Source organism: Manis pentadactyla, chromosome 15, assembly GCF_030020395.1.
Source record: "Manis pentadactyla isolate mManPen7 chromosome 15, mManPen7.hap1, whole genome shotgun sequence".
NCBI lineage: Eukaryota > Metazoa > Chordata > Mammalia > Pholidota > Manidae > Manis > Manis pentadactyla.
Genome location: NC_080033.1, coordinates 46,246,448 through 46,270,017, shown reverse-complemented (window position 1 = coordinate 46,270,017; position 23,570 = coordinate 46,246,448). Strand labels below are relative to the sequence as shown.

Genomic DNA, 23,570 nt, shown 5'->3' with positions numbered 1-23,570 from the left:
TGGCCACTTGCTGGTTCTCGAACCTCTTCTCTCCTTAGACCCCTCAGCTCATAACCTTCTATCCTTCCTCAGAGATCCTAGTTTTTCCTGCCTCAGGACCTTTGCACCTATAGTGGTTTTCTCTGCCTAAAATGCTCTTTTCCTGCCTGATTCTTATTTATCCTTCAGGTCTCTGCTTAAATGTTTAGACTTTCCCTGATTCAGCTATCTAAATGACACCACTCAACTCTCAATTATTCTTTCTCATGGCATCTTGCTCTTTCCCTATAGTAACATTATCACAATTGGTAACTCTCTCTGTACGTTTGTATATTGAGACTGTCCATCTCCCCCATCAGACTCCCTGAGGGTGGTGGGGTCTCTGGTTGGATGGCTCAGGGCTCTGTCCCCAGTGCCCAAAACACCCAAGGTACACACGAAACATCTGCTGAGGGCCTGAACCGCCACTGAATCTCCAGGATGCCAACCCCACAAGGGAGGGCAGACCCAGCACACAGCAGCTTGGCCAGAGTAGGCAAATGAAGGATTTACCCAGGCAAGAGCTTTGAAGAGTTGAGAACTGAGGTAAGGCATGTGCTGTATGTGACCTGTGTGGAGATGGCCTGCTCAGACCCCAGGGAGGGGGGACCAGCGCTGGGAATGGATAGGCCACCTTCTCCTTGTCCCCAGGCTCTCTGTTCCTCCACCCTTCCCAGGAACTCAGGGACAGTGCCAGCGTAGACTCTGGGTGGGCAGCAGATTCTCGCCTGTGGACAGGTTCCTTCCCACTTTTTCTGACTGGGGGCGAGTGAAGTTGGTTTGGAAGAAAATGTCAAAGTAAAACACAATGCAGGGATTGAGTATTGCTCACTGCCATTTGAAAGGAATGAAAGTGGGATCAACCAAAAGCAAAATCCAAAACAAAACAAAAACAAAAACACTCTACTGTTTTAGACTCTGCCTCAGAAACAATCATCTTACTGTTTTCAGTGTCAAAATAAAATCAAGGATTTATCCAAGAGCTTTGTTCTGCACTTGGGCTCAAGCAGTCTGCAGAGAGACTGGTCTCTGGGTAACCATTTTGCAGCTACCAAGGAAAGTACTCTTCTGTTCTTGAGTACCTACTGTGGTGGTGGTGGGGTCTCAGGCGCATTGGGAAGAAAGGGTTGAACATCCAGTTGAGTGGGTAAAGGGTTAAATCAGCATCGACCAGTGATATTTTCAGTGTCCACCAGATGTTGTCATTTTCCTCTTTGAAACCCTCCAGGCCTCAGAACCAAATGTTAAACTCTCTCCATTATTATATAGGCTGAACCACAGCCACCCGAAGACATCAGACGTGTTCAACCATTGTGGAAAGCAATGTGGAGTTCCTCAAAAAACTAAAAATAGAAATACAATTTGACCCAGGAATTCCACTCCTAGGAATTTACGTGAAGAAAACAAGATCCCTCGTTCAAAAAAACATATGCGCCCCTAAGTTTATTGCAGCACTATTTACAATAGCCAAGATATGGAAACAACCTAAGAAGTTGAATGGATAAAGAAGATGTGGTACATATGCACAATGGAATATTATTCAGACATAACAAAACAAATCCTGCCATTTGCAACAACATGGATAAAGCTAGACGGTATTATGCTCAGTGAAATAAGCCAGGAGAAAGACAAGTACCAAATGATTTTGCTCATTTGTGGAGTATAACAACAAAGCAAAATTGAAGGAACAGAACAGCCGCAGACTCAGAGTCCAAGGGACTAGTGGTTACCCAAAGGAAAAAGTTGGGAGGCTGGGTGGAGAGGGAGGGAGAAGCGGATTAAGGGGCATTATGATTAGCTCACATAATGTAGGTGGCTCACAGGGGAAGGCAGTATAGCATGGAGAAGACAAGCAGTGAGTGACTCTAGCATCTTACTACGCTGAATGGACAGAGACTAAAATCACTGTCCATCAGCAGTGTTGTCCATTTACAATGTTGTTCATGTGTACCTTCGTAAGATTTTGTATCAATGATATCTTAATAAATAAAAAAGCAGGAGAGAACATTTTAGAGACAAAAAAAAAAAAGAATCTAGGGGTTTTAGGAAGGAGTGAGGAAAAATGGCTGACTTTGAAGTAGCTTTGAAGAGCAACGAGGATTTTTAGCCCACCCATGGCCTGTGGTATGATGGCTCTTGGGAAGAGAGCAGCCATAGCTCAGCAGGCTGCTGGGGAAGCAGGGCCCTCAGAGGGGAACCAAGCTTAGAGAAAAGAGTAAGCAAAAAGATGAAGAGAACAGGAAGACACAGACCAGGATGTCCGTTCATTACAGAACTCTCAGTAATAGTGAACATCTGGAAACAACCTAAATGTCCAGTGCCTGGGGAATGAAAAAATAAACAATAGATTAGTCCAAAATAGAATTTGCTACATACAATAATGAGAAAGAATGTACTAGAGCCACAGGGATCAACATGGAAGAAAGGCTCACATCAACTTGAGTGAAACAAGCAAGTTGCAAAGGTTACATTCAGTACAATGCTGCTTATCTAAAACGTTAAGACGTACAAAACAATACGTGTTTTATTTATGTTGTTATGCAAGCGTAATGTCATTCTTGGGAAGGATCCCAGTAGCCTCAGGATGGTGGTTTTGTGGTTACCAGTGGAGAGAGAGGAAAGGGAAATGGGTGGGGGCAGGGTTAGAGTAGCTTTGGTTGTATCTAAAATACTTTACTCCTTAATGAAAGAAAAAATAGAAATAGGAAATAATTTATGTTCTCTTAAGCCACCAAGTTTGTGGTAATTTGTTGTAAGAGCCTGAAGAAACTAATAGGATAATCTAAACAGCTGTATCTCACCTGGTCCCTGCCCATATGTCAAATGACATACTCGTTCTGCCACAGCCCACAGGGATCATCTCTCTGTTCTTCAAACTATCTAGCTTCCTCCAGCCTCAGTGCCTTTGGTACTTACTAAATTCTTCTCCCAGATCTTCTCCAGGCAGCTCCCTACTTATGATCCAGGTTTCTGCATAAATGAAGAAGGTTTCTCACCTTCTCTGACCAGTCTAAAAATTGCCTCCTGGTCATCTTGTCAGACTCCTGTTTTGTTTAACTCACAGCATTTTTTTACTATCTGAAGTTGTTTTTTTTTCCTCTCCCCAATTTATACTTGTCACCGCTAGTATAAAGTGGGATCCAAGAACACCAGACAAGAGAGAGGGGTTGGGTTAGGGCCTGACATGTACTAAGTAAGGGCTCTGCAAACATTGGTTGATAAATAAAATTGTTATCTGGGCAAGATGCTATGCCTGAGTGTGTGTGTGTGTGTGTGTGTGTGTGTGTGTGTGTGTGTGTGTGTGTGTGTGTTTCAGGGTGCAGGTGTAGCAATGCTATCTTAATTACAACATCATCTCCTACCTTCTGAGTGACCACCAACCCCTCTCCACACCACACGGACTGCCAGGGGATTCATTGTGTACAACATCTCTGTGAAGTGAGACTTTCGTATCCCTATCTTACAGGCAAGACGAGCACTCTTACAAGTTACCGCTGAGAATGTTGAGAAGTGAAAATCACATCTATTGACTTAGGAGCACCCAGTTTACCCAGCCCCTCCCCTGGGTGCTCAGTCTCCTGGGGCTCTTTAGGGCTCACTGTAAAAGGATGCTTATCCTGTGTTGCAGAGAGACTTCAGAGAGGCACAGGGGCTCGCCCAAGGCCACCCAGCGCCCTAGAGGCATCCAGGAGACAGCCTGTACTGGTACACAATGCGAGTGGCCACCAGTTTATCTGAGGCGTGGAAGTTACCGGCCAGGAGGGCGCGGAGCAGCGGTCGAAGCCCCGGCGAGTGTGGGGGTAACTCCCAGCGCACGGCTTTCCCCGAGGGAGAAAAGCGCGGCTATGTAGGCTGGTTCTGGCGCAGCCATCTCACACACCGTGGCCTCAGTTTCCCCGTTTGTAAAGTGGATGCAGTTTCCCACGGATCAAGGCCGTACCTGCCAAAGGCGAGAGAAGGGTTAAGTGGGCGGGTCCCTCGGCGTGGGCGGGTCCCGGGTTCCGGCCGCACCTGGCGGCTCCCCGCTCCCCGCCCCCAAGCGGCGGTAGCGCCCGGCGCCGCAGTGAGAGCCGGAGCCCCCCAGGGAGCAGCGGCGCAGGAGCCGGCACCCACCGCGGGAGGGGCGGCGGCAGCAGGCACAGCGACCTCGGGAGGGGAGCGGAGCTGCGATGGCCGAGTTCCCGGCTAAAGTGAGCACGCGGACCAGCAGCCCCGCGCAGGGCGCCGGCGCCTCGGTCTCGGAGCTGCGCCCGGACCTGGGTTTCGTGCGTTCCAGCCTCGGTGCGCTCATGCTGCTGCAGCTGGTGAGCGCGCGCAGGGCCGAGGGGCCGGGAGGGAGTTCATGGGCAGACCAGGAGGGGTCTGGGACTCCGGGGCTGCGGTCCTTCCTCCCGGTACAGTCCAGCCCAGGCTCACGCGCAGTGCCTACCCCGGGGCGCCGCCCCCAGGACGGACGCCCCCGAGATCACCCACTAGACCTCCCCATTGCCGTCCCTGAGAGCACCCCTGTTCAGAGTGCCCACTCTCCAACGCCCCCATCATCCCCCCAGGAGGTGCCCAGGCCATCCACAGAAGCGCTCACATAAGCTCATCACTGCGCCCAACTCTGTCTCTCTCCTGCTGTCTGTCTGTCTCTCTGTCTGGATAATGTGCCCAGCCCTCCAGGGGACCCAGCCTGAGGCAAAGTCCACTCGGCTAACCCTCTGCTGGGCAGCCAGGGCTCCGCATGGCCGTTACCCAGAACCTTCCTCGTCCAATCCAGAGGGCACATCGGTTCCGACGCGGGCATTTCGGCAGGGCGCGGGAGCCAGGCCCTTCTGGCCTCCTCGGGGTGACCCGCCCGGTTGCAGCCGGTTTCGCCGTCCAGGTGGGGCCGAGGTACCACGCCTAGCGCTGGAGAGAGGAATTTGTGGGAAGCCAGAGGCAAACTCCTACGTCCCTTAGACCCTCCCTCCGCAGAACCCAGACGAGGCTGGCCGATGGGAACGTCCGTCTCCCTACACAGCAGTTTCAGGCCTGGGGGTTTTACAGCTCTCTTCCTTTGTGCCTTCTGGTGTGAGTCGGAAGCTGGGTGGCTGTCCCATTGGGGGGCTTTCCCAGCAACTGAGGGCCTGGTTCATTTTCGGAGGGCTAGGGTGGAATTGGAGGAGGGCCAGGACCTATTTTCCTTTGGGGCATCTCCCGCCTTCCCCCTACTCGGGGGCCCTAGCGTGGGGTGCCAGGCCCTGGCGGAAGGACGGGTGTCTGGGCCCCAGCCCACCGTCCAGGTGACCGCTAATCTCCGCCTGGGTCAGTGTTATCTCTATTTCAGAATTCCTTAAATCTCTCCCAGTGGGCCCTCCACCCCGACCCCAGCCGCCCACTCTCCTAGAGGGGCTTATTATAAAGATTCTTGGTTGCTACCCTGGAAAAAAATATGGAAATGGAATCTCAGGAAATACAGCCTAGAAATCTACATTTTGAGCTCCTCTCCCAAAGTGGTTTTGGAGATTGGGGGAGGGTTACAAGTCAGTTCCGGGACTAATTTAAATCTGCAGGTAGCCGGAGCCTGTCTGGAGGCTGCAGTGAGCCAGGCTCTGGGATGGTTGGGAAGCACAGCAGCGAGCAGGCAGGGATCCCAGGTCCCAGGGGTGTGAAGGGGCAGAGGAGCGGAGATCAGTTCTGAGTCTAGGCAGGCGCTTGGAGGAGAGGTAGCTTCTGTGCTGGAACTTCTCTAAAATCTGTGGCAGCACAGGGCGGCGTGCTGTGTGAGCCACTCTTGGGGATGGAAAAGTGGAAGGAAGGAGCAGGGAGTAGCCCACAGGGAGGTGAAGCACTTGTTTCTGGGGTGACCCGGAGCCCCGGGGAGGGGGGAGGGGGCTTGAGTGCCTCTGTCAAGATGGTGAGCTTTCTGTTGGCAGCCTTAGGAGCTTTTGCAACTAGAGGGACCTCTGCAGGGCTGAGGATGACAGTGAGGTGGTGGGGTCAATCCCCTAGGACTGGTAGACAAGTCCTGAGCATTTGAACAGTGAGAACTGGAGTAAGAGGAGGGCCCTGTTGTGGCTGGCTGGATTGGATAGCTTCCTCTACCTGAGGCTAGTGAATCTTATTGAGGAGTCCCTGTGGGCTCAGCAGCCCAGTCCTGAGCATCTGGGTCCCATTGCACAGATGGGCTACATATACTTCCGAGGTCTAGGTAGGATATGGGACTCGCCAGGAGACCTGTGGTGGAGCGTGGCTCTTAGGTCTCCAGACTTCCCGGGACTGGTGAGCGTGGGGTGGCCTTCCTTTGCCCTCCCTGCTGTGCTTTGGGGACCTGGGGGGTGGGGAGGGATGAGGGTCTTCCCTCAGTGTTCTAAAGAACTGCACCTTTTAGTGCCTTAACCAATCTGCTTGCGGGGAAGCTGCTTACTGAGCTCTTTCTCTAGCACTGGACACCTCCACTGGGTCTGAGACGGTTCGCTCAACAGGGACCACCATCTGCTGGGAAACCGTAACAGTTCCCACCAATCAGGTGCAGACTAGGCTCCCGGCCCTTTGCCAAGAGCTTTGTATTCTATATTCTCCCCCAGTTATACCGGTGAGGAAATGAAGACTCAGAGGTCAGTTCTCTCAGAGTGATAGAGCTGAGTGATCTTTTTCTGTCCATGCTCTTAATTACCACACTCAGCTGTGCTCCCACGGGGCACTGGAGGTGGTGCTGTTGAGGGGGTGATGGAGACCCCAGGCCCAGCCTGCTCTCCAGGTCTTGATCTGTGAGTGAGGTGCCTGGAGGATGAGCTTCTTGTGGAGGTATCAGTGAAGGTTGCGTGGAAGAGGCAGTAAATGGAGGACAAAAGCGAATTCTCCATCTGACCCCTTCGTTTCCCAGTGTTTGGTGAAGTGTTCCAGTGGGGGTGGGGGTGGTAGAAAGGCCCTAGTTTCATGTGCTCTTTGTCTAGTGTTAAATGTGTCCTGAAGAACCAACCTCAGTGTTCACTGGTTTATCACTCCCCCTATCCCATCTAGTTCAGAAAGAACATTAGATGAAATATGATATTAAGCCACATGTGACAGAAGAGTTAAAGTAATACATTTTCAAAAGTTGGTGGTGTGTGTGTGTTGAGGGTGGAGGTTGATTTAAAGGGAGCTAAAAATTGATAATTGTACCAGGAAGCTGTAGCAAATTTAAGACTGTTGGATTTTTTGTTGTTGAGCTTTCTAGCAGCCTAGGCAAAAAGGGAAACATGACGAATTTATGGATAGAGCATCTAAAAAGGAAACAAGCAAGTTTGATCTGAAGAGACAACTCTTCTGGTCATTAAAACCTGGAGGCTTTGATGCTGCAAAGTTTGTGTGGCTGGGGTAGAGGAGTGTTGTGGAAGGTGTGGTTAACTTGTGCTTATTTCAAAGCCTTTCTAGTATAGGTATAAATGGTATGCCCTTCAGTGCCCCTCTTATTTTTTTTAAGGCCCCAAAGAAGTGGGGGGAAAGATTATTTTACATAGGCTTACTGATGTGGAAACAGGCTCAGAAAGGGTGAAGAGCTTGTAGAAGGTCACACCAGATAGACTGGCAGAACTGGGATTTGCACTCAGCTCTGGGCAGCCAAAGCCTGGCTCTTGCTGTGCTTCCTGTTGTTTGGTTTGGGTTTGGGTTTGGGTTTTGGGAGGGGGTAGAGGGTCCTAGGTTGCTTTGGAGGGGGAGGAGAGAAACTTCAGGGAGGGAGACTCACTGGGGCCAGCACCACTAGGGCAGCCTTCCTGAAAGAAGTGGGCTCAGAAGTGTTTAGTTATATGCAAGGGGGCAGTAAGAAGGAAGTTTAGAACAGGTGAATTTGCAAAAAGCTTATGTTGAGGACATAGAAACTGTATGAATTGGCTGTGGCAGTAAGGCCATTGGTGTTTGGCACCTTCTTCCTTCTTGCCGTACCTCCTGGGACTGGGGGTGGCCACACAATTTCAGTTTGCAGGTCAATAAACAGGTATCAGAATCCTCACCTGCCTCTAGATCACAACATGGGCAGTGCTGAGAGTACTGGTGGGAGCACAGGCCTGGAAGCATAGAGCACTGGGTTCAAATCCTAGCTCTGTCCCCTCCTGACTGTGTGATCTTGGGTAAGTTCCCTCATGCCCATGAGCCTCAGTTTGCTTGTATGTAAAATGGTGATGGTGGGATTATGGGGAATATGGAAGGTGGATGCCTGCAAAGGGTTTAGCATAGTGCATGTTGGGATGAGAAGCAGTTAGGATTCACAGGGTCCTAGAATCCTAGGGCTCTTCTGCTTGCTTCCAGAGGTCCCTCAGTACGTCCTCAACATGAGCTTGCACACTTCCAGGGACAGGGAGCACAGTCCCTCTTAAGGTGTGCTCTATCTTTGAGCACTTAGAAAGTGCTGGAAGAATGTTAGAAAGTTCTTCCTTTAATCATGTGGGCTCTGTCTCCAGCCCCAACGTGTTTGGCAGTTCCTCCCCAGGTGGGACAACGGCAGGGCCTGAAAGTCAGCGAGGGCGTTGGGGTCTGAGGTGTGAGCAGAGAGGTTGGTCACGTTGCGATGCAGTGTGGGGAGCCCGGGCTCCCTGTCTTCCTCCAGCCCACCTGCCCCAAGATTGCCGCCCAGAGGAAAACCCTGCTTTTTTTTTTTTTGGTATCATTAATCTACAATTACATGAGGAACATTATGTTTACTAGACTCCCCCCTTAACCAAGTCCCCCCCACATACCCCATTAGTCACTGTCCATCAGTGTAGTAAGATGCTGTAAAATCACTACTTGTCTTCTCTCTGTTGCACAGCCCTCCCCGTGCCCCCCCACATTATACATGCTAATTATAAGGCCCCCTTTCTTCTGCCCCCCCTTCTCCCTCCCTTCCCACCCATCCTCCCCAGTGCCTTTCCCTTTGGTTACTGTCAGTCCATTCTTGGGTTCTGTGATTCTGCTGCTGGAAAACCCTGCTTTTTATTGTTAGCTCTGTCTGCAATCCCCATTTGTGGCCAGGAAAGTGTTTGGAATTAATTTATAATTGCATAATAATATGAACACATTCGCCTTACAAAATATGAACCTATTACAGATAAGGGTAAAGTTATTCTTGGATTGCCTGTCCCTTTCCCCAAGGGGACACCTGTTTTGGGGTGTTTCTTGTTCTTTTTCCTGCGCATCTTAACATTGATGGTTTTATTTTGTATCCTTTGTTCAACAAATTGCTTTTCTCACACCTAGTGCACCCATGATCTCTTCCTGTTACACAAAGCTGTCTCCCTCCTTTCAAATTCTTTGGAGAGTGTCCCCTAGTGTCCTTGTAGCCCCCACTCATTTAGCCATTTCTCTATTGATGTGCCCATTTTTAAAAAAAATTGTTTTATTTTTTGCAAAAATTATACAGATACACAGCAAAACATTCAAACAGTACAAGGGGGTGATTAATGAAAATGTGATCTTTCTCATCCTCAGGCAGTCCCCCCCACTGCCCTCCCTCAGGGCTACCACCATTATGTAGAATTCCGAGGTGAGTTAGTGATTTTTATACACACAACCCCTAGCCTCACTTAAAAAAAGCAGGTGGGAGCACTCTGCATGTGGGGTCTGCCTGCAGTTTTCCCCTTGGCAATACACCTAGGGCTGTTCTATGTCAGCATTCATAATACTGCTTGTGTCTTTTTTTCAATTCCTAATTTCCTTATATTCTTTAATAGGTGATATATTTACAATGGTCCAGAATAAAATAGAGTGAGGAAGAGCACAGTGAAACATTTCTGTCCTTTTTGGGTTAGAATTGATCCCCCATGCCCAATTAGTTTTCCATGTACCATTTTAGATGTTTTTAAAGGAGGTGTACGTGGCTATAGATTTCCTCTTCTCTCCACTTTACCCAAGGGGTATATTCTATTCACATCTTTCTACACTTTTCCTTTTTCACTTAAAAATGTGTCTTGGTGGTCTTTTGCCTCAGTGCATGCCTCTTTTATGACTTCTCTAGCATTCCACTGTGCACCTGTGGTGTGATTTGTGTGGCCCATCCCTTATGAACAGACACGTGGGGTTCCCACTCTTGCTGTTTCACACACCGTTGCAGTGAATGATCCTGCACAAGCCACAGAGCGCATCTGCACGGTACATTCATCAGTCTCCCTCCAGGGAGCCTATTGGTGCCAGTTTGCTGAGCCTCACCAGTGAGTTGGCACATGTTCACATGCCCCAGGCTGATAGGCCAGAGGGCAGATCCATGTAGTATTATTTCACATTTCTCTTGAGTGAGTTTGACCTTTTAAAGATATGTTCAAGAGTCTTTTGTATTTCTTTGTTTGTTTGTATTCTTCCCCCAGTCTATTGAGTTGGTCTGTCTTATCCATTACTAGGAGCTTTTTCTAGCTTTGTTTTGGATTTGCTTGTGTTTTTATTTGTTTTATCAAACACACCTCTGTTTTTGTTGCTGAATTTCTTGTTTCTCCTTTTTTCTTTCTGGCTTCTGGAATTGAGTCAGAGTTAGGACTTCCCACTTTGAGGTAATATAGAAATTCTCCTATGTAGAACTTGGAAAGTGTCGTATCATCTATAGTCAATCACATTCCCATCTTGAGCACCTCCAACAATTTTTTGAAAATAGGAAGCTCTGGACTCTGAGGGACACTGTATCTCTCTAAGATGTATTAATATTGTTACATTTTTTGATGTGCATAGTTTGCTTCTGTTGGGGTAGATAATGCAGGTGTTCTACTTTATACTGATTTTAAAGTTTCCTTTTAAAATGATTAATTTATTTGTGTGATATGTATGCATTCATCAATGAGGACTGGTTAAATGTATTATGAAACGTTTGTGCAATGGCATAACTCTGAGGTTAGCAAAAAGCTAATGTCTTACCCCCCCCACAAAGAAAACAATAACACAGCTCTATATGTAATGTTGGACAGTCTGCAGGCTATATGGTCAAGTGAAAAAAAGCGAGGTGCAAAATTGTGTGGGTGGAATACTACCGTGTGTATGGGAGAATTACACAGACTGTATACAGATGCACCTGAGTGTGTGTGTGTGTGTCTGTGTGTGTGTGTGTGTGTGTGTGTGTATTCATAGAGAGTCTCTGGAGAGGCACATAAGAAACCACTCTTGGTTGTCCCTGGGGAAGAAAATGAGTATCAGATGAGAAGGGAGACATGCTAAAAACACCATTTTGTTATCTACCATGTGATTTATGTTACAAATTTCAAAAATAAATAATTAAAAATCTTTTAATTAAGGGAAAATACTGAGTAAGAAAATAGTACAGGTAGTTTGTGGGTATAGCAAAAACTGTGAAGGTGGCACTTCCCCAGGCCCAGAGAGGGGAAGGCACATTCCCATGAACACACAGCAGGAAACGCTAGCCCTGAATTCAGTGTTCCTGGCAGGGTGATGTTGTCGATTTTCTTAACCATGTGTAAGTGGAAAGAGTCCATGTCCCCTGACAGGTAAAGCCTGCACGCTGTCCACGTACAGTAGGAGGTTACTGTTTCGGATGTGCTGCAGGTCAGGTGTTGGTCACTCCTTGACCACTGGTGAGTTGTTTGTGGTGGGATCAGTGAGGGCCAGTCCCGATTTCCTGCTCATACATGGTCAGGGGGTCAGGGGATCGCAGGGTGCTGCCTGTTCCCCATGGCCACTGGGGTGGGAGTGGGGAGCTGTTTCTCTTGGCAGCCCGGTGAGCTCTGTCTTGATACAGTCAGACTGGTGGCTGGGTTGGCCTGTCCTGTTTGCCCAACGGGAGGGGCCAGGGTGGCACTCCAGGGTCTCAGGGGGAGGTGAGGGCAGGAAGGCAAGGCCAAAGTTCAGGCAGGGTGCAGTGTATGAGCTGATAGGGAACAGACTTGGGCCTGTTCTGGGACATTCCACTTCAACGGGGGTGGGGGTTCAGAACCAGCTGATCTGCCACCCTGTGTGGGGTTAGCTGAATGGGGTCACCATTCCTCCTTGATGCTAAGGTGAGGTGGGGCTTGTTCAAGGTTACCCAAAACATTAGAGCCAAACTAGAGGCAGTGTCTGAGGACATCCAAGGAGTAAGGAAGACCTTCAGAGCAGGGTGTCCCCACACCCAGCTCTCCAGCAGCCAGAGGCCAGGCCTCATGGTGTTAATGAAATTCATATGCTCCCAGCAGCCAGCGTGCTGGAGGCCCTGCCTGTGGTGCTGGCCCCCTGGCGTGCTGAGAGCAGAAGCTACTGTTGACCCCTCTGCCCGAGACCTGCCCCTGTCCCTTCTCTGCTCTGACCTCCAGGGCAGCAATGCCCCTTCCAAACAAATTAGACCCCAGGGGAGTGTTCCTGCTTTCTGGGGTATGGAGGCCTGTCCCTCTCTGGGCATCTTTGTTGGGCCCCAACCCTTACTGTGCTTGACCTTGGGCCAGGTCTAGATCCTCTAGTAGCTTGATTTCCTCATCTGTGAAATGGGCCACATACTTTATCTGAGAGCAAATTGGGCCCAGAGGAGGAAGTCCTGGGAGTGAAGCACTGGTGGGTGCCTGGTGAGGCGAGCAAGGGGGTTGAAGCAGGAGGGGAATGAATGCCAGGCCTTGACTTGGGAATTCCAAGGGGCCAAGGACTACCTGGGACAGCTGGCTCGTATGGCTGAAGCAACTTGTGCTGGGGAGACGCAGGCTGACTTTCTGGGTCGGGCCAGGAGACCCCGTGGGAGGGAGGGAGGCTGTCAAGCAAAGCTGAAATTCTCGGAACCTCACCAAGGAGAGCTGCTATTTGCTCTGGGAGCCCGGGAAAGTCTTGGGATGTGACTCGAGGAGCTCCCAACTGCCTTTACTACAGAGGGGGTGGTCTCTGGTCCTAGAGCAGAGAATGGGAGCTGCTGTGTGAACAAGCAGGAGGCAGTTGGAGTTTGGTTGCGAAGATTTTCCTAAAACCCTGAGGGAAACCCCAGAGGAATAGTTGGCAGGGGGTCCTTGACATGCAGAGTGCACTGGGGGCCTGGGGGCCCTCCCTAGGGAGCCTGGGGCGCTGGGCCTCTGGGTGGGGCTGCAAGAATCTCTTCCATCTGTGGGATTTTTAAATCTCAGTTCTGAGACTCAGGGCTCAGGAGCAAGTCCTGTAGCAAAGGCAGCCACTGGAGAGCCCTGGAGGTGAACCAGGCCCTGAGCCGGCCTTCCCATCCTCCTCCCTGCGGCGGCCCAGGCTGGATTGGCGGGCCTGGCACAGAGCGGCCTGCAGGAGTTTGGTCAATGACTGAAATACCCTGTTTGGTAATGCCTGCTCTTCAGATAAGCTCAGGAGGTTTAGAGGAGTTCATAAACACCCAGGCCAGTCGGTTTGCTGGGCTGGGTTCCGAATGTGCTTGGTGCCTCTGGTAGAGCTGGGGTGATGGCCCCAGGAGTGTCAAAGGTTCAGAGTGTACTGCCCGGGAATTCCAAGGCGCCTCCCCCGCAGGCCCACCCGCTCCGCACAGGGAGGGGCTGGTGTGTGGAGTTGATGTGGGGAGCCCAGGCACCCGTAGCCTCTGTCCCCTGCGCCTTTGTCTCCTGTGACACAATGGGTGGCTTTTTGTCCCCATAAAGTCCCTTTCACTGTAGGGAGAAGGGCTAGGGTTGGGGTGGAGGCTGGGCCAGGCCAGGCCCAGTTCTGTGTGTCCTAAGCTGCCTAGATGTGTCCCTGTGAGGGGGAACCCCAGGAGGTACCCCGGGCCTCCTCTCCCAGGTGGTACAGTGAGGGGGTCCCGGGCTGCTGGGTTGGCCCTGTCCTTGCATTGTTCCTAAATCATTTGGTTTTGTTGCCAACATTTAAAAAGCTGAAGATTTCACATAGAAATTCAGATTATCTTGTGTCTTTTAAAAAATTAGAAGTTCTGACTATTCCCAGGCCTGTGTTCCCCAGACACCAGCAGGCCGCTCTTACGTCCACCTGGCCCACCTCAGTCATGTGACCTTGTGAGCTGCTGCATTGGAACCCCCAACATCAGCCCCCAGGCTCTGAGGTGCTGTCCCTTCCCACGGCTCCTTTGCTCTGGGCTTTATGCTCCCCAGCCCCCTGACAGTCTGACAGCCCTCATAGCCACTCAGTGACCACTACTGCTGTTTTCCCTTCGCATCATTTTACCTGCATGACACATTTTTGAGGTGACAGGATCGGTGTACCTGCCCAACCCTCTCACGTGTCAGATGAAGAAACAGACCAGAAAGGTTAGGTGACTCTCCCAAGACCACACAGTGAATCTACAAGCTTCTGACCCAGCCCAGGAAGAGGAGAGAATTCCTAAGCCCAGGAAAAGGAGGCTTGGGATGGGCAGGAGAGAAGCTAGCTTCCTGCTCATGGGATTGGTGGAGTTCCTCCCAGACAAAGGAGACAGGGCTGTGCCCTGCACCTACCTTGAGGCCTGCATTGAGGGGTGTCAGGCCTCACTGAGGACACTGTCCCTGCTCCCACTGTACAGAAGGGAAGACTGAGGTCTAAAGGGATGACGGTTCTGCCCGGCACCCTGGGCCTGTGAGGAGTGGAGGGCGTGCAGCTCCAGGAGGCGCCCGAGGGCTGGGCTGGGCTGGACTGGCGCTCCTCCCCAGCTGCCTTATCTGAAGGATGGGCGGGGCCCGCATGGGCATCGACCGTTATCTGCTGGGCACTGGAGCTTCAGTTTAGATACATTCATTATCGCACCGAGGCCTGACACCCCTAGGAACTGCATCGGCTTGTACTACCTCAGGAAACCAGGCACGGAGAATGGACTGGAAACCCACATTCTAACCTCTGAGAATGCTAATGACACTAGAGCATATGTTGAGTGTTAAGCCCATATTGGGCATTGGTCTAAGTTCCTTTCTTATATTACTTCATTTAATCTCAGAACAACCCTGTGACATTATCAGATTTTGAACACGAGGACACGGAGGCACAGAGAAGTTTAGCAACTTGCCTGAGGTCATGCAGCTACTATGTTGGCATGGCCAGACCTTGAACCCGGTGGGTTAATAGGCCAACATTCCCTCAGAACTGGTGCTAACATTGTACAGTTAAATCAAATCATGCCATCTGTCTGCAGATTCAGAGTAGAATAAGAAAGATTTTTAATTTACTAGTGCTGCCATAACAAAATACCACAAAATGGGTGACTTCAAACAACAGAAATTTCTCCAAAATCAAACTGTTGGCAAGACTGGTTCCTTCTGGAGGCTCTGAAGGAAAATCTGTTCCTGGCTTCTGGTGGTGGGTGCCAGCAATCTTTGGCACTCTTTGGCTTGGAGATACATAACTCCAGTCTTTGCATCTTCAATGGAGTTTCTCTGTCTCTGTGTCCAATTTCCCTCTTCTTATAAGGACACCAGCCCCTGGACTGGGGCCACCCTAATGAGGAATGCCTCATGGTCTGGCATCTGTGACAAATCTCTCCTCTCTGATCCTACAGGTGATTTTAACAAAAATAGTTCTGTTTATCCAATTGCTTAGAAATTCTTTTGGAGGTGCAGAGGTTCTGGGACAAACATCAGTGTGTGAAAATCCCTAACTGGAAATATTTGGTTTTCAGAAAAAAAAGAAGGTGGGTAGGCTGTGCCTTTAGATTTCCAGATAGTTCTCTTTGTTTATCTGTAGTGCTTGCCTGAGGAGGAACTGCAGAGAACTCAGAGTCTAGAAATGGCAATGGCGAGGGGGTGAGGTTTGTTTCTGCGTGTGTGTGAGTGTGTGTGTGTGTGTGTCTGTGTGTGTGTGTGTGGTGTCTGTGTGTGTGTGTGTCTGGCTTCAAGAATAAGACATGCAGATGTATATGTAGACACCTACCAAGAAACACAGGCACAGATGAACATGTAGGCAAGAGACAGGGACCTAGAGGGGAAGGCACCTAGTTCTAAGCCTCCCCACATGGCTCCCTCCCTCACCTTGCCCACCCATCCCTATCTCTGCTCACATGTCCCAGTGAGATCTTTCTTGGCCTCTTAACCTACAATTGCAGGTGACCCCACTGCCCGTCCCCGTATTCCTTCTGAGCTGGATTTTTTTCCTATATGATCCACTTGGATTTCAGTGTATTGGGTTTTACTTTGGCTCCCCTGGTAGAGTGGGGGCTCCATGAGAGTAGGGCTTTTGTGTTTTGGCACACAAAGCAGTGGGTGCTCAATAGATAACTTGTTGAATGAATGAAGGCAGGGCTTGTGCTTAGAGGGTGTCTTGGAGTTACAAGATGGCTGTCCTGGTCAGAGGGACCTGGGCTCTGCCCTGTTTTCCACGCACAGCTACCTACCGCTGCCCCTATCCTCTGAACAGTGGGGTTTACTGTTTATACCAGCCCGTAAAACAAGTCCTCTGGCCTCTTGTTCCCACTAGGGTGTGGGTCCACAGCAGGAGGGAGAGGTCCAGTGGCTCCTGTAGCTTCTGGAGATGAAGCCTGGGCCCAGCAGAAGGGCCATCAAATGTGGGGGTTCCCTGTCCTGAGCAGGGGATCCCTAGGGTCCTGGGCTGAGGGGGAGTGGCCAGGAAAAACCAGTCTGTCTGGTCCGGATGGAAGAATGGACCTTCCTTGTTCTAGAGCAGAAACTGAGGTGACTCCCTGGGCACAGGACCAGGTGGCAAGGCCAGAAGGAACACTAGAAATTCCCACTGCCTATCCAGCAGCTCCAACTCCCAGGGCTGCTTGCTGATCTGGAAGCCAGGGCTGGGCTGGAGGGCAGGGCAGAGACGGGAGAGCCTGCTGCCAGTTGGCCTGGCCCCTGGAGCCGGCTGAAGTGTCCTCATTTTTTCCAAATCACTGAGTAAGTCTCAGTGGCCCAGGTTCCAGAGAAGGACGGATCTGGGTTCAAATATTGCCCTGCCCTTTACCCACAGGTGACCACCAAGCGCATTTCCTTCTGAGCTTGTTTGGAAAATGGGTATAATAAATAGTCCTGACTGATGAGAAGGTTATGGGGGAGTCAGTGAAATGAAAGGGGAGGGGCCCAGAGCATTCGGGGGTTATCGTGACGGAGTCTGTGAGGAATATGCCGCTCATGGATAGGTGTACCCAAATTGCTCTGTTCCTGATTTTCAGTTCACTGCATTTTCTGACTTCCTTTCAGATAGTTGGAGCCAGGCAACACCATGGCAGGGAGGCCTGGAAGGACCCTGCTTTAAGTGGGATGCTAATTGGCCCCGTCATGCCTGGTTCTCACCTTCGTGGTTCTGTGCCATGCTGCCCCAGGACATCTCTTCTCCTTCAGAACCATGACCACACCCAGCTCTGGAGGCTCTTGGCCCCCTGATGTGTCTGTTGTGGGCAGGGTGTCCAAATGGGTGGTAAAAGGTCATGGGGTGGAGGGCTATGGTCCTCATTGGTAAGAGCTCTGTCCCTAGCTTGTGTGACTGCTGGTGAAGCCCTGACACCTGTCCCACCTTCCTTGCCTGCAAAGTGGGCCCCATGGGCCACTGCCAGCCTGTCTGTGGTAGAGGAGCGCAGGTGGGCCAGGTGAGGCCAGTAGGGGGCAAGGTGGGTGGGGTAGGGTTTCAGGGACTTAGCCCCCAGCCAGTGGGGGGGTAGCAGGTGCAGACTCTGCAGGAAGGGAGATCAGACACCTGTGTGGGCTCCCACGCCCACTGTGGGCTGAGATCTTTCCCTGGGGGGAGGGAGGCTAGTCCAGGAGCAGGTTTACGGATTCACAGCTGCTGCCTCTTTTAGTAATATGCAGGTCGGGTTCCCAACCCTATTTCATAGACAAGGGTGCTGAGGCCCATTAGCTCCTGAGCACATATTTATTCAGCAGGTACTGTGTGCCAGGCAGTGTTGGGCACTGGAGAGGCCTCATCTCCAGAAGCTACGGGAGCCGCTGGACCCCTCCCTCCTCCTGTGAACCCACACCCTAGTGGGAACAAGGGGCCAGAGGACTTGTTTCATGGGCTGGTACAGTAAACCCCACTGCTCAGAGGACTACTGCATTCCCAGCCCCCAGCAAAGGTCATTCCTGTTCTGCCCCTACCCATGGGGTAGATACAGAACCTTCCCTTTTGGTCCTTAGTGGGGGTGCCTATCAGACACCCAGCTTGACCGTGCTGTGGGGTGAGTGCCATCCCTCCGGGGTCTCATCTAGGAACTTGCAGCCAGGAGAATTTTTCGTCCCCAAACCAGCAGCTAAAGGTGGGTCTCTCCCCTGAGCTACTTCTGTATGATCCGACTGATGGTTGGCTCATCCTCAAGCTGATGGCAAGGTCCCTGAGCCCTGGTGCCATATGCCTGGCTGCTCGCCAGGGAAGAAGGGGGACAGCTCTGCTCATCAGCAGAGGAGCCTTTCTCCAAAGCCTGATGGTAGACCCTCCTCTCAGCGGCTGGTCTGAGACACACCTGGCTGCCCAGGGCTCCCAGAGAACGCCCTTCTGGAGAAGAGAGGCCTCCCAGTCTGTAGGGTAGCTCGGCCAGCAAGGAAGGGGGTGGGAGAGGCCCAGGGGAGGCCAGGGTGGCCACAGGTGAGGTGCTACTTCTGGGCCTCGCCTGTGCTCCCTGGGCCCTGCTTCAGAGCACACACTTTGCTGGGTCCCACTTTGCCAAGTTTCCCTAGGTGACCCACAAAGGGTCAGCCAACCTGTCCATGTAGAATTCCCTTCGGCCTGCAGGGCTGGAGCAGGCACAGTGTACCAGTGGCAAAAATATAAGTATATGCTTCTGTTGTGCCCAAGTTACAAATGTGAACTTGGGTCATAGATCCTTGATGGAGCCCTAGGAGGTAGGTATGGTTATGACCCTCATTTTATAGTTGAGAGGTTGCTTGCCCAAGGTCGCACAGCTGGTCAGGGGAGCAGGGTTTAAAACTAGCATTAGCTGAGTCCGTGCTGTCAGCCACTACACCCAGGGCTCTGGTCTGTGGCCTCCAGCCGGAGTGGTGGGGGCTCTGGGACACTCTGGCCCTGTGTCACCCACTGCAGGTGCTGGGCCTGCTGGTGTGGGCCTTGATTGCTGACACCCCATACCACCTGTACCCGGCCTATGGCTGGGTGATGTTCGTCGCTGTCTTCCTCTGGCTGGTAACAATCGTCATCTTCATCCTCTACCTGTTTCAGCTGCACATGAAGTTGTACATGGTACCCTGGCCACTTGTGGTGAGTCTGAGTGGGAGCCCTGGGGGTGGTGCCAACTGGCTCCTCTGCTTCTGGGAGCAACTGTGACAGTGTGACCTTCCCTAAGTGGGGAGTGGCGGGGTGGGGGATAGGTGAAGTCCTTCCTCACTGGCCCTCAGCTGGCCTGCAGAGCTGGGTGGGGGAGTGAAGATTGATGATTTGCATATCTGGTTTTTCTGGGCACTGAGAGCTGTGAACCAGGGAGGACACAGGCTGGACTTTCTCCAGAGAAGAGAGCAGGAATGTGAGGGCTGGTGAAGGGAGAGACCAGAGGGCCTGTGGAATCTAGAGTATTTTTCCTATTTGGGGACAGTCGGGATTGGAACCCGTGTTGCAATGGTTCTGTCAGACTCTGGCTGGGCCCCGAGAGGCTGCCTTGGGCCTGGAGGCTGGATGGGAGGGGTCAGGAATTCCCCAGGCGGCCCGGAGTGTGTAGGTCAGGCCTCAATGCAGCACTGCCATCCGTCCACCCTGCCGCCTCCAGGGTAAGGCCTCTGCAGCCCGGGAGAGGGTGGCAACCCACGTTTGTTCAGGCCAGTCTCCTCGGAACACAGGGCTGAGAGCATCCATGGGAAGTATCCTGGCCAGACACGGAGAAAGCTGCTGGGGCTTTTTCTCCCTGACCCGGAAAACCCCTGCAGCTGGGGTCTGACGCTTTCAATGAGCAGAGGCAAGAGAGGCACATGACTGTAAAGCAAGCAAGGCTGGGACTGGGCAGCATTGTTTGGAATTCAATGACTTTTTAAACTGAGGAAACGTGAGTCATCCTCAAGACAGAACGGGTTTGTTAGATCTTGACATCACTGGCAGGAGCCGGGCAGGGTTTGTGGCAGGCGCTGGGCTGGAAGGGAAAATCCTGGGGTGAGGAGGGGGAGGCCTGGCTTCCTGGCCAGGGTCCAGCTCCAGCCCTATGGCCCAGGAGCCTCAAAGAAATTAATCTCCGGAGACAGAGGGGCCTTGATGCCTCTTAGCACAAGATTTGGGGCTCCAGCCATAGTTGGTGGAAGAGGCTCCTTTCCCAGGGCAGTGTATCGAACCCTCCTACACCTTTTATTAGGTAGGGCAAGGAGAGCTTGACTGCATCTAGAGGAGGCTGGATTAGGGTTGCCAAATAGGGATTTTCTGGGATGAGGCTACAAGTCCCCTATAGGGCCCAGGCAAGATAGGTGAGTGAAGAAGGTCAGGAGGGGTTCTGGAGAGCCTGCACCCCCATCTGTGGAAGGGAGCCACCACTACTTGGCTCCAACTGTTGATGGGAATGCAGGCCCTTTGGAGCCAAATCCTGGTATTTTAAGATTGAAAGGTTTATATTAAATCTTCAGGTTTTCATATGAAACCTAATTGTAGAATGTTGATAATTAAAATTACAGAACAAACATGTCTGAGGGCCACCAGTTTGCCATCTCTGCTAAGATTCAGCTGGCTCCAGGGGTCCAGTGATGAGGAAATGGGACCCAGGCTTGGTTGGCAGTTGAGGGCCCTTTCTGCCAGTCTGGCCCAGGATCCTGCTGGGCCCTGCCCCTGGTGTTAGACACGGGGTCTTGAACCTAGGATGTAGCCAAAAGGCAGATACAGGTTCCTCCCACAGGGAGCAGAGAGGATGTGAGCCCACTCCCCCCAGGGCCAGCCTCAGAGCCAAGGCCTGCAGTGGCAGCAGGGAGGGCTGGGCGTGGCCCTGAGCTGTCCCCGAGGAGCCCGCTGAGTTCTTCTGCCGGTGCTGTGCACCCAGATGCGTTTCAGTTGCCCACCATCGGCAGTGGGTTTTGCCTCGGGACTGTCGCTGCCGCTGACCAGATTGCTTCTGGCCTTCCCATCACAGCCCCCACCTGTCAGCCTTAGGTGTGTTCATGCTCCCTGCTCACATGGCCTCTGGGCTTGACCCTGTGTGTGGGGCCTGCTGCCTCTTGAGGCCCTTTTAGTGGGAAAGATCCATGTCTCCATCCCCCTCCCTTGAGCCCCAGCCCAGTCTGGCTACTGAAGGGGTGCGCTGGTGGGAACCAGGTTCCAGAGTTGCTTGGAGAGTCAGTCTCATGTCTTACACCTGTTCTCCCCTTCCCTGCCTCCCAGTTAATGGCATTTAACATGGGTGCCACCGTTCTCTACATCACGGCCTTCATCACCTGCTCTGCTGCGGTTGAGCCGACCTCCCTGAAAGGCACTCGCCCGTATAACCAGCGTGCAGCTGCCTCCGTGAGTATGGTTCCCTGGGCTGCGGCCGGGCTCTTGCCACCTCCCGAGCTCTCATTCTGAGTCTCAGTGTGTCTCAGGGAAGCTGAGCTGACTTTGTCTTCTGTCATTAACAGTAAAACCTTGAGGAATCAGGATGCTGGGGAAATGGAATGTGGTGGCGAATGGAAGTGTGGGTTAACTGTGAACTTTGCTGTAAATCAGTTGTACCATAGTGACTTAGGGATATGTGCCCCCTTGGAGAATGTGTTAAAAGCTGTCAAACTATCAACCCCCACCCCTCCATGAAAAGGGCATATGGAAAAACCTTTTGGGTTAAGCATTTTGGGGGGTTCACAGGCTTTCCCAGGAAGCCCACACTTGGGCCCCATGGTAGTCAGTGAAGTAACAGCATCTTCTCCACATCTGCCACACCTCACTCCCCGGGGCCCTGCACAGACTCGTCCTCATGGGATCCTCTGACTCCCCTGGTGAGGACAGGGACAGACAAGGAAACGGAGGCTCAGAGAGGTGAAGGCCTAGACACGGTCCAGGGTGGCACAGGATCTAGAGCAGGGCTTGCATTTCCTCACTCTTCCTGGAGAGAGGATGGTTTTGGAATCAGTGAACTCAGTCACCAGGATAGAGACTCGGGGCTCCTGATGGGCTGCAGGTGCTAGCATAGAGCACCTATGAACTGGTGACAGAGTCTTAGGGTGCAAAGTTCCACCCTCCCATCCTTGGTCACTCTTACTTAGCATCATGCCCTGGTTGCCTTATTACAGCCTGATGTACCTTGCCTGTGGAGCTGTGAAACGGTTTCCCCCACTAGAATGTAATGTGGGCACCCCCAGAACCTGGCACCCATCAGTCCCCCAACATAAAGTTGTTAAATGAGGGAATGGCTAAGTAGGAGTTGGTGTGGCTGCCAGACAACTTGTTCTGGTTAAGTGAGGGGCCATTATCAAGGTTTCACAGTCTGTGCCTGTCTGAGGCCTTTTGGTGCTGATAATAGTACCCCCCCAACCCCACCCCATCCCCAGTGCCACGCTACAGACAACTCAGCTTTGGTATCTTCTCTCCTCTTTCAGTTCTTTTCATGTTTAGTGATGATTGCCTACGGAGTGAGTGCTTTCTTCAGCTTCCAGGCCTGGCGAGGAGTAGGCAGCAATGCAGCCACCAGTCAGATGGCTGGCGGCTACGCCTAGACCGCAGGCGCCTCACCCACCTGGGGTTGAAGGCTGCAGCTGGGTCACAGGTGCAGGGTGCCCTGCAAGTCAGAGGCTGGGCCCTGCCTGGAGTCAGCCCAGAAGGGACTGCGCTTGCTCCTCTCCACTCATCACCCGGGCTCTCGTCCAACACTCCAAAGGAATCAGGACCCTTCCTCTGGCTTGGCCAAGGCGGCACATGCGTTGGCTGCAAGGATCCAAGGCCAAGACCCCCTCCCCATCTCCCTTATTCAGCAGGAGGTGATGGGGGATACGGGGCTCTTCTCTGCTGTCTTTAGAGGACTTCAGTGTCCAAGGCAGGGGCCCAGCCTCACCAGCACTAAATACACTAACAAGGACTCCAGACCTGCATCCCCGACCCCCATAGAGTAAGCCTAACAAGCAACATTATTTATCTTTATCTTCGTCTTTGTTCTGGGCCCCCTGAGCGAGCTGATGAAACCGGTCTGACTCCAGTGACCCTCCTCCAGGCCAACACGTCACTTGTAGGGAGACTTTGTAGAAAGCGGGTTATGATTTCTGACAGCATGGTCTTTCCTTTTCCTGCATTTCAGACATACTGGTTATTTAACGCAAATTGGTTTTTAAGCAACCTCTCAATGATGAAAAACTTCCCCAGGTTTCCCTCCCTTTCCCAAGCCCTTGTTTGTAATCCTCCCTTTGGGAAAAGCTAACATCAATGCCGACTGCTTCCCCGAGACACTGCTGATGAGGCACAGGGGACATGGAGGGAGGAATCAAGACCTGGCCTGATGCATTGTCCTGTGCTTGGGGGAGACTTTCTTGTTGTTTTTTATAAAAATAAAGATGGAAGAACTTATTTGGAAAAGGTATTGGGAGTCATGGTTGTAGATGCTTATATACTCTGGGACTCTGCAGGGTAAGTCAACACGAAGGTTCCAGGTGCCTGTTACAGTGCAGTCCATTTCTGGAGCCGCTCAGCACCACCAGCCCCTGCTTCGGTCTGAGGTAGGCTGACCAGCTTCCTGCCTGCTTTGCCGGCGCAGTCCCAGGGTATGCCATTCGTCCTGGCATAAACTTAGTAGCACCCTTTTTTATTCTCAGTTGGCCAATAAATCATTTAGTTGTCTAAGGAAAACTTTAGGCAACTTAGACCATCTTGCTGAACTTAAGATTGCCATGTTACCTACTTTGAAAGTT

The 23,570-nt window shown here is 51.7% G+C and overlaps 1 protein-coding gene across 2 annotated transcripts; it reads left to right on the top strand.

The window, feature by feature from the left end:
- The first annotated feature begins 4,031 nt into the window (after positions 1-4,031).
- On the top strand, positions 4,032-23,240 carry PLLP (plasmolipin). Of its 2 annotated transcripts, none has more exons than XM_036881127.2 (4): positions 4,032-4,322; positions 18,823-18,996; positions 21,082-21,204; positions 22,272-23,240. In XM_036881127.2, the coding sequence occupies exons 1-4, from the start codon at positions 4,188-4,190 to the stop codon at positions 22,386-22,388; spliced, it is 549 nt and encodes a 182-aa protein (XP_036737022.1). In that variant the 5' UTR covers positions 4,032-4,187; the 3' UTR covers positions 22,389-23,240. The 2 variants fall into 2 exon arrangements, with proteins under 2 accessions (XP_036737022.1, XP_036737021.1); XM_036881126.2 differs by lacking the exon at positions 4,032-4,322 and adding an exon at positions 4,649-4,885.
- Positions 23,241-23,570: the final 330 nt, after the last annotated feature.

Bases quoted from the DNA above. Each gene is read 5' to 3' on its own strand.
- PLLP (XM_036881126.2), top strand. From the start codon at position 4,745: ATGGCCGTTACCCAGAACCTTCCTCGTCCAATCCAGAGGGCACATCGG. The intron at 4,886-18,822 runs GTGGGGCCGAGG...CACCCACTGCAG, and splicing joins CAGCCGGTTTCGCCGTCCAG to GTGCTGGGCCTGCTGGTGTG. The intron at 21,205-22,271 runs GTGAGTATGGTT...CTCCTCTTTCAG, and splicing joins ACCAGCGTGCAGCTGCCTCC to TTCTTTTCATGTTTAGTGAT.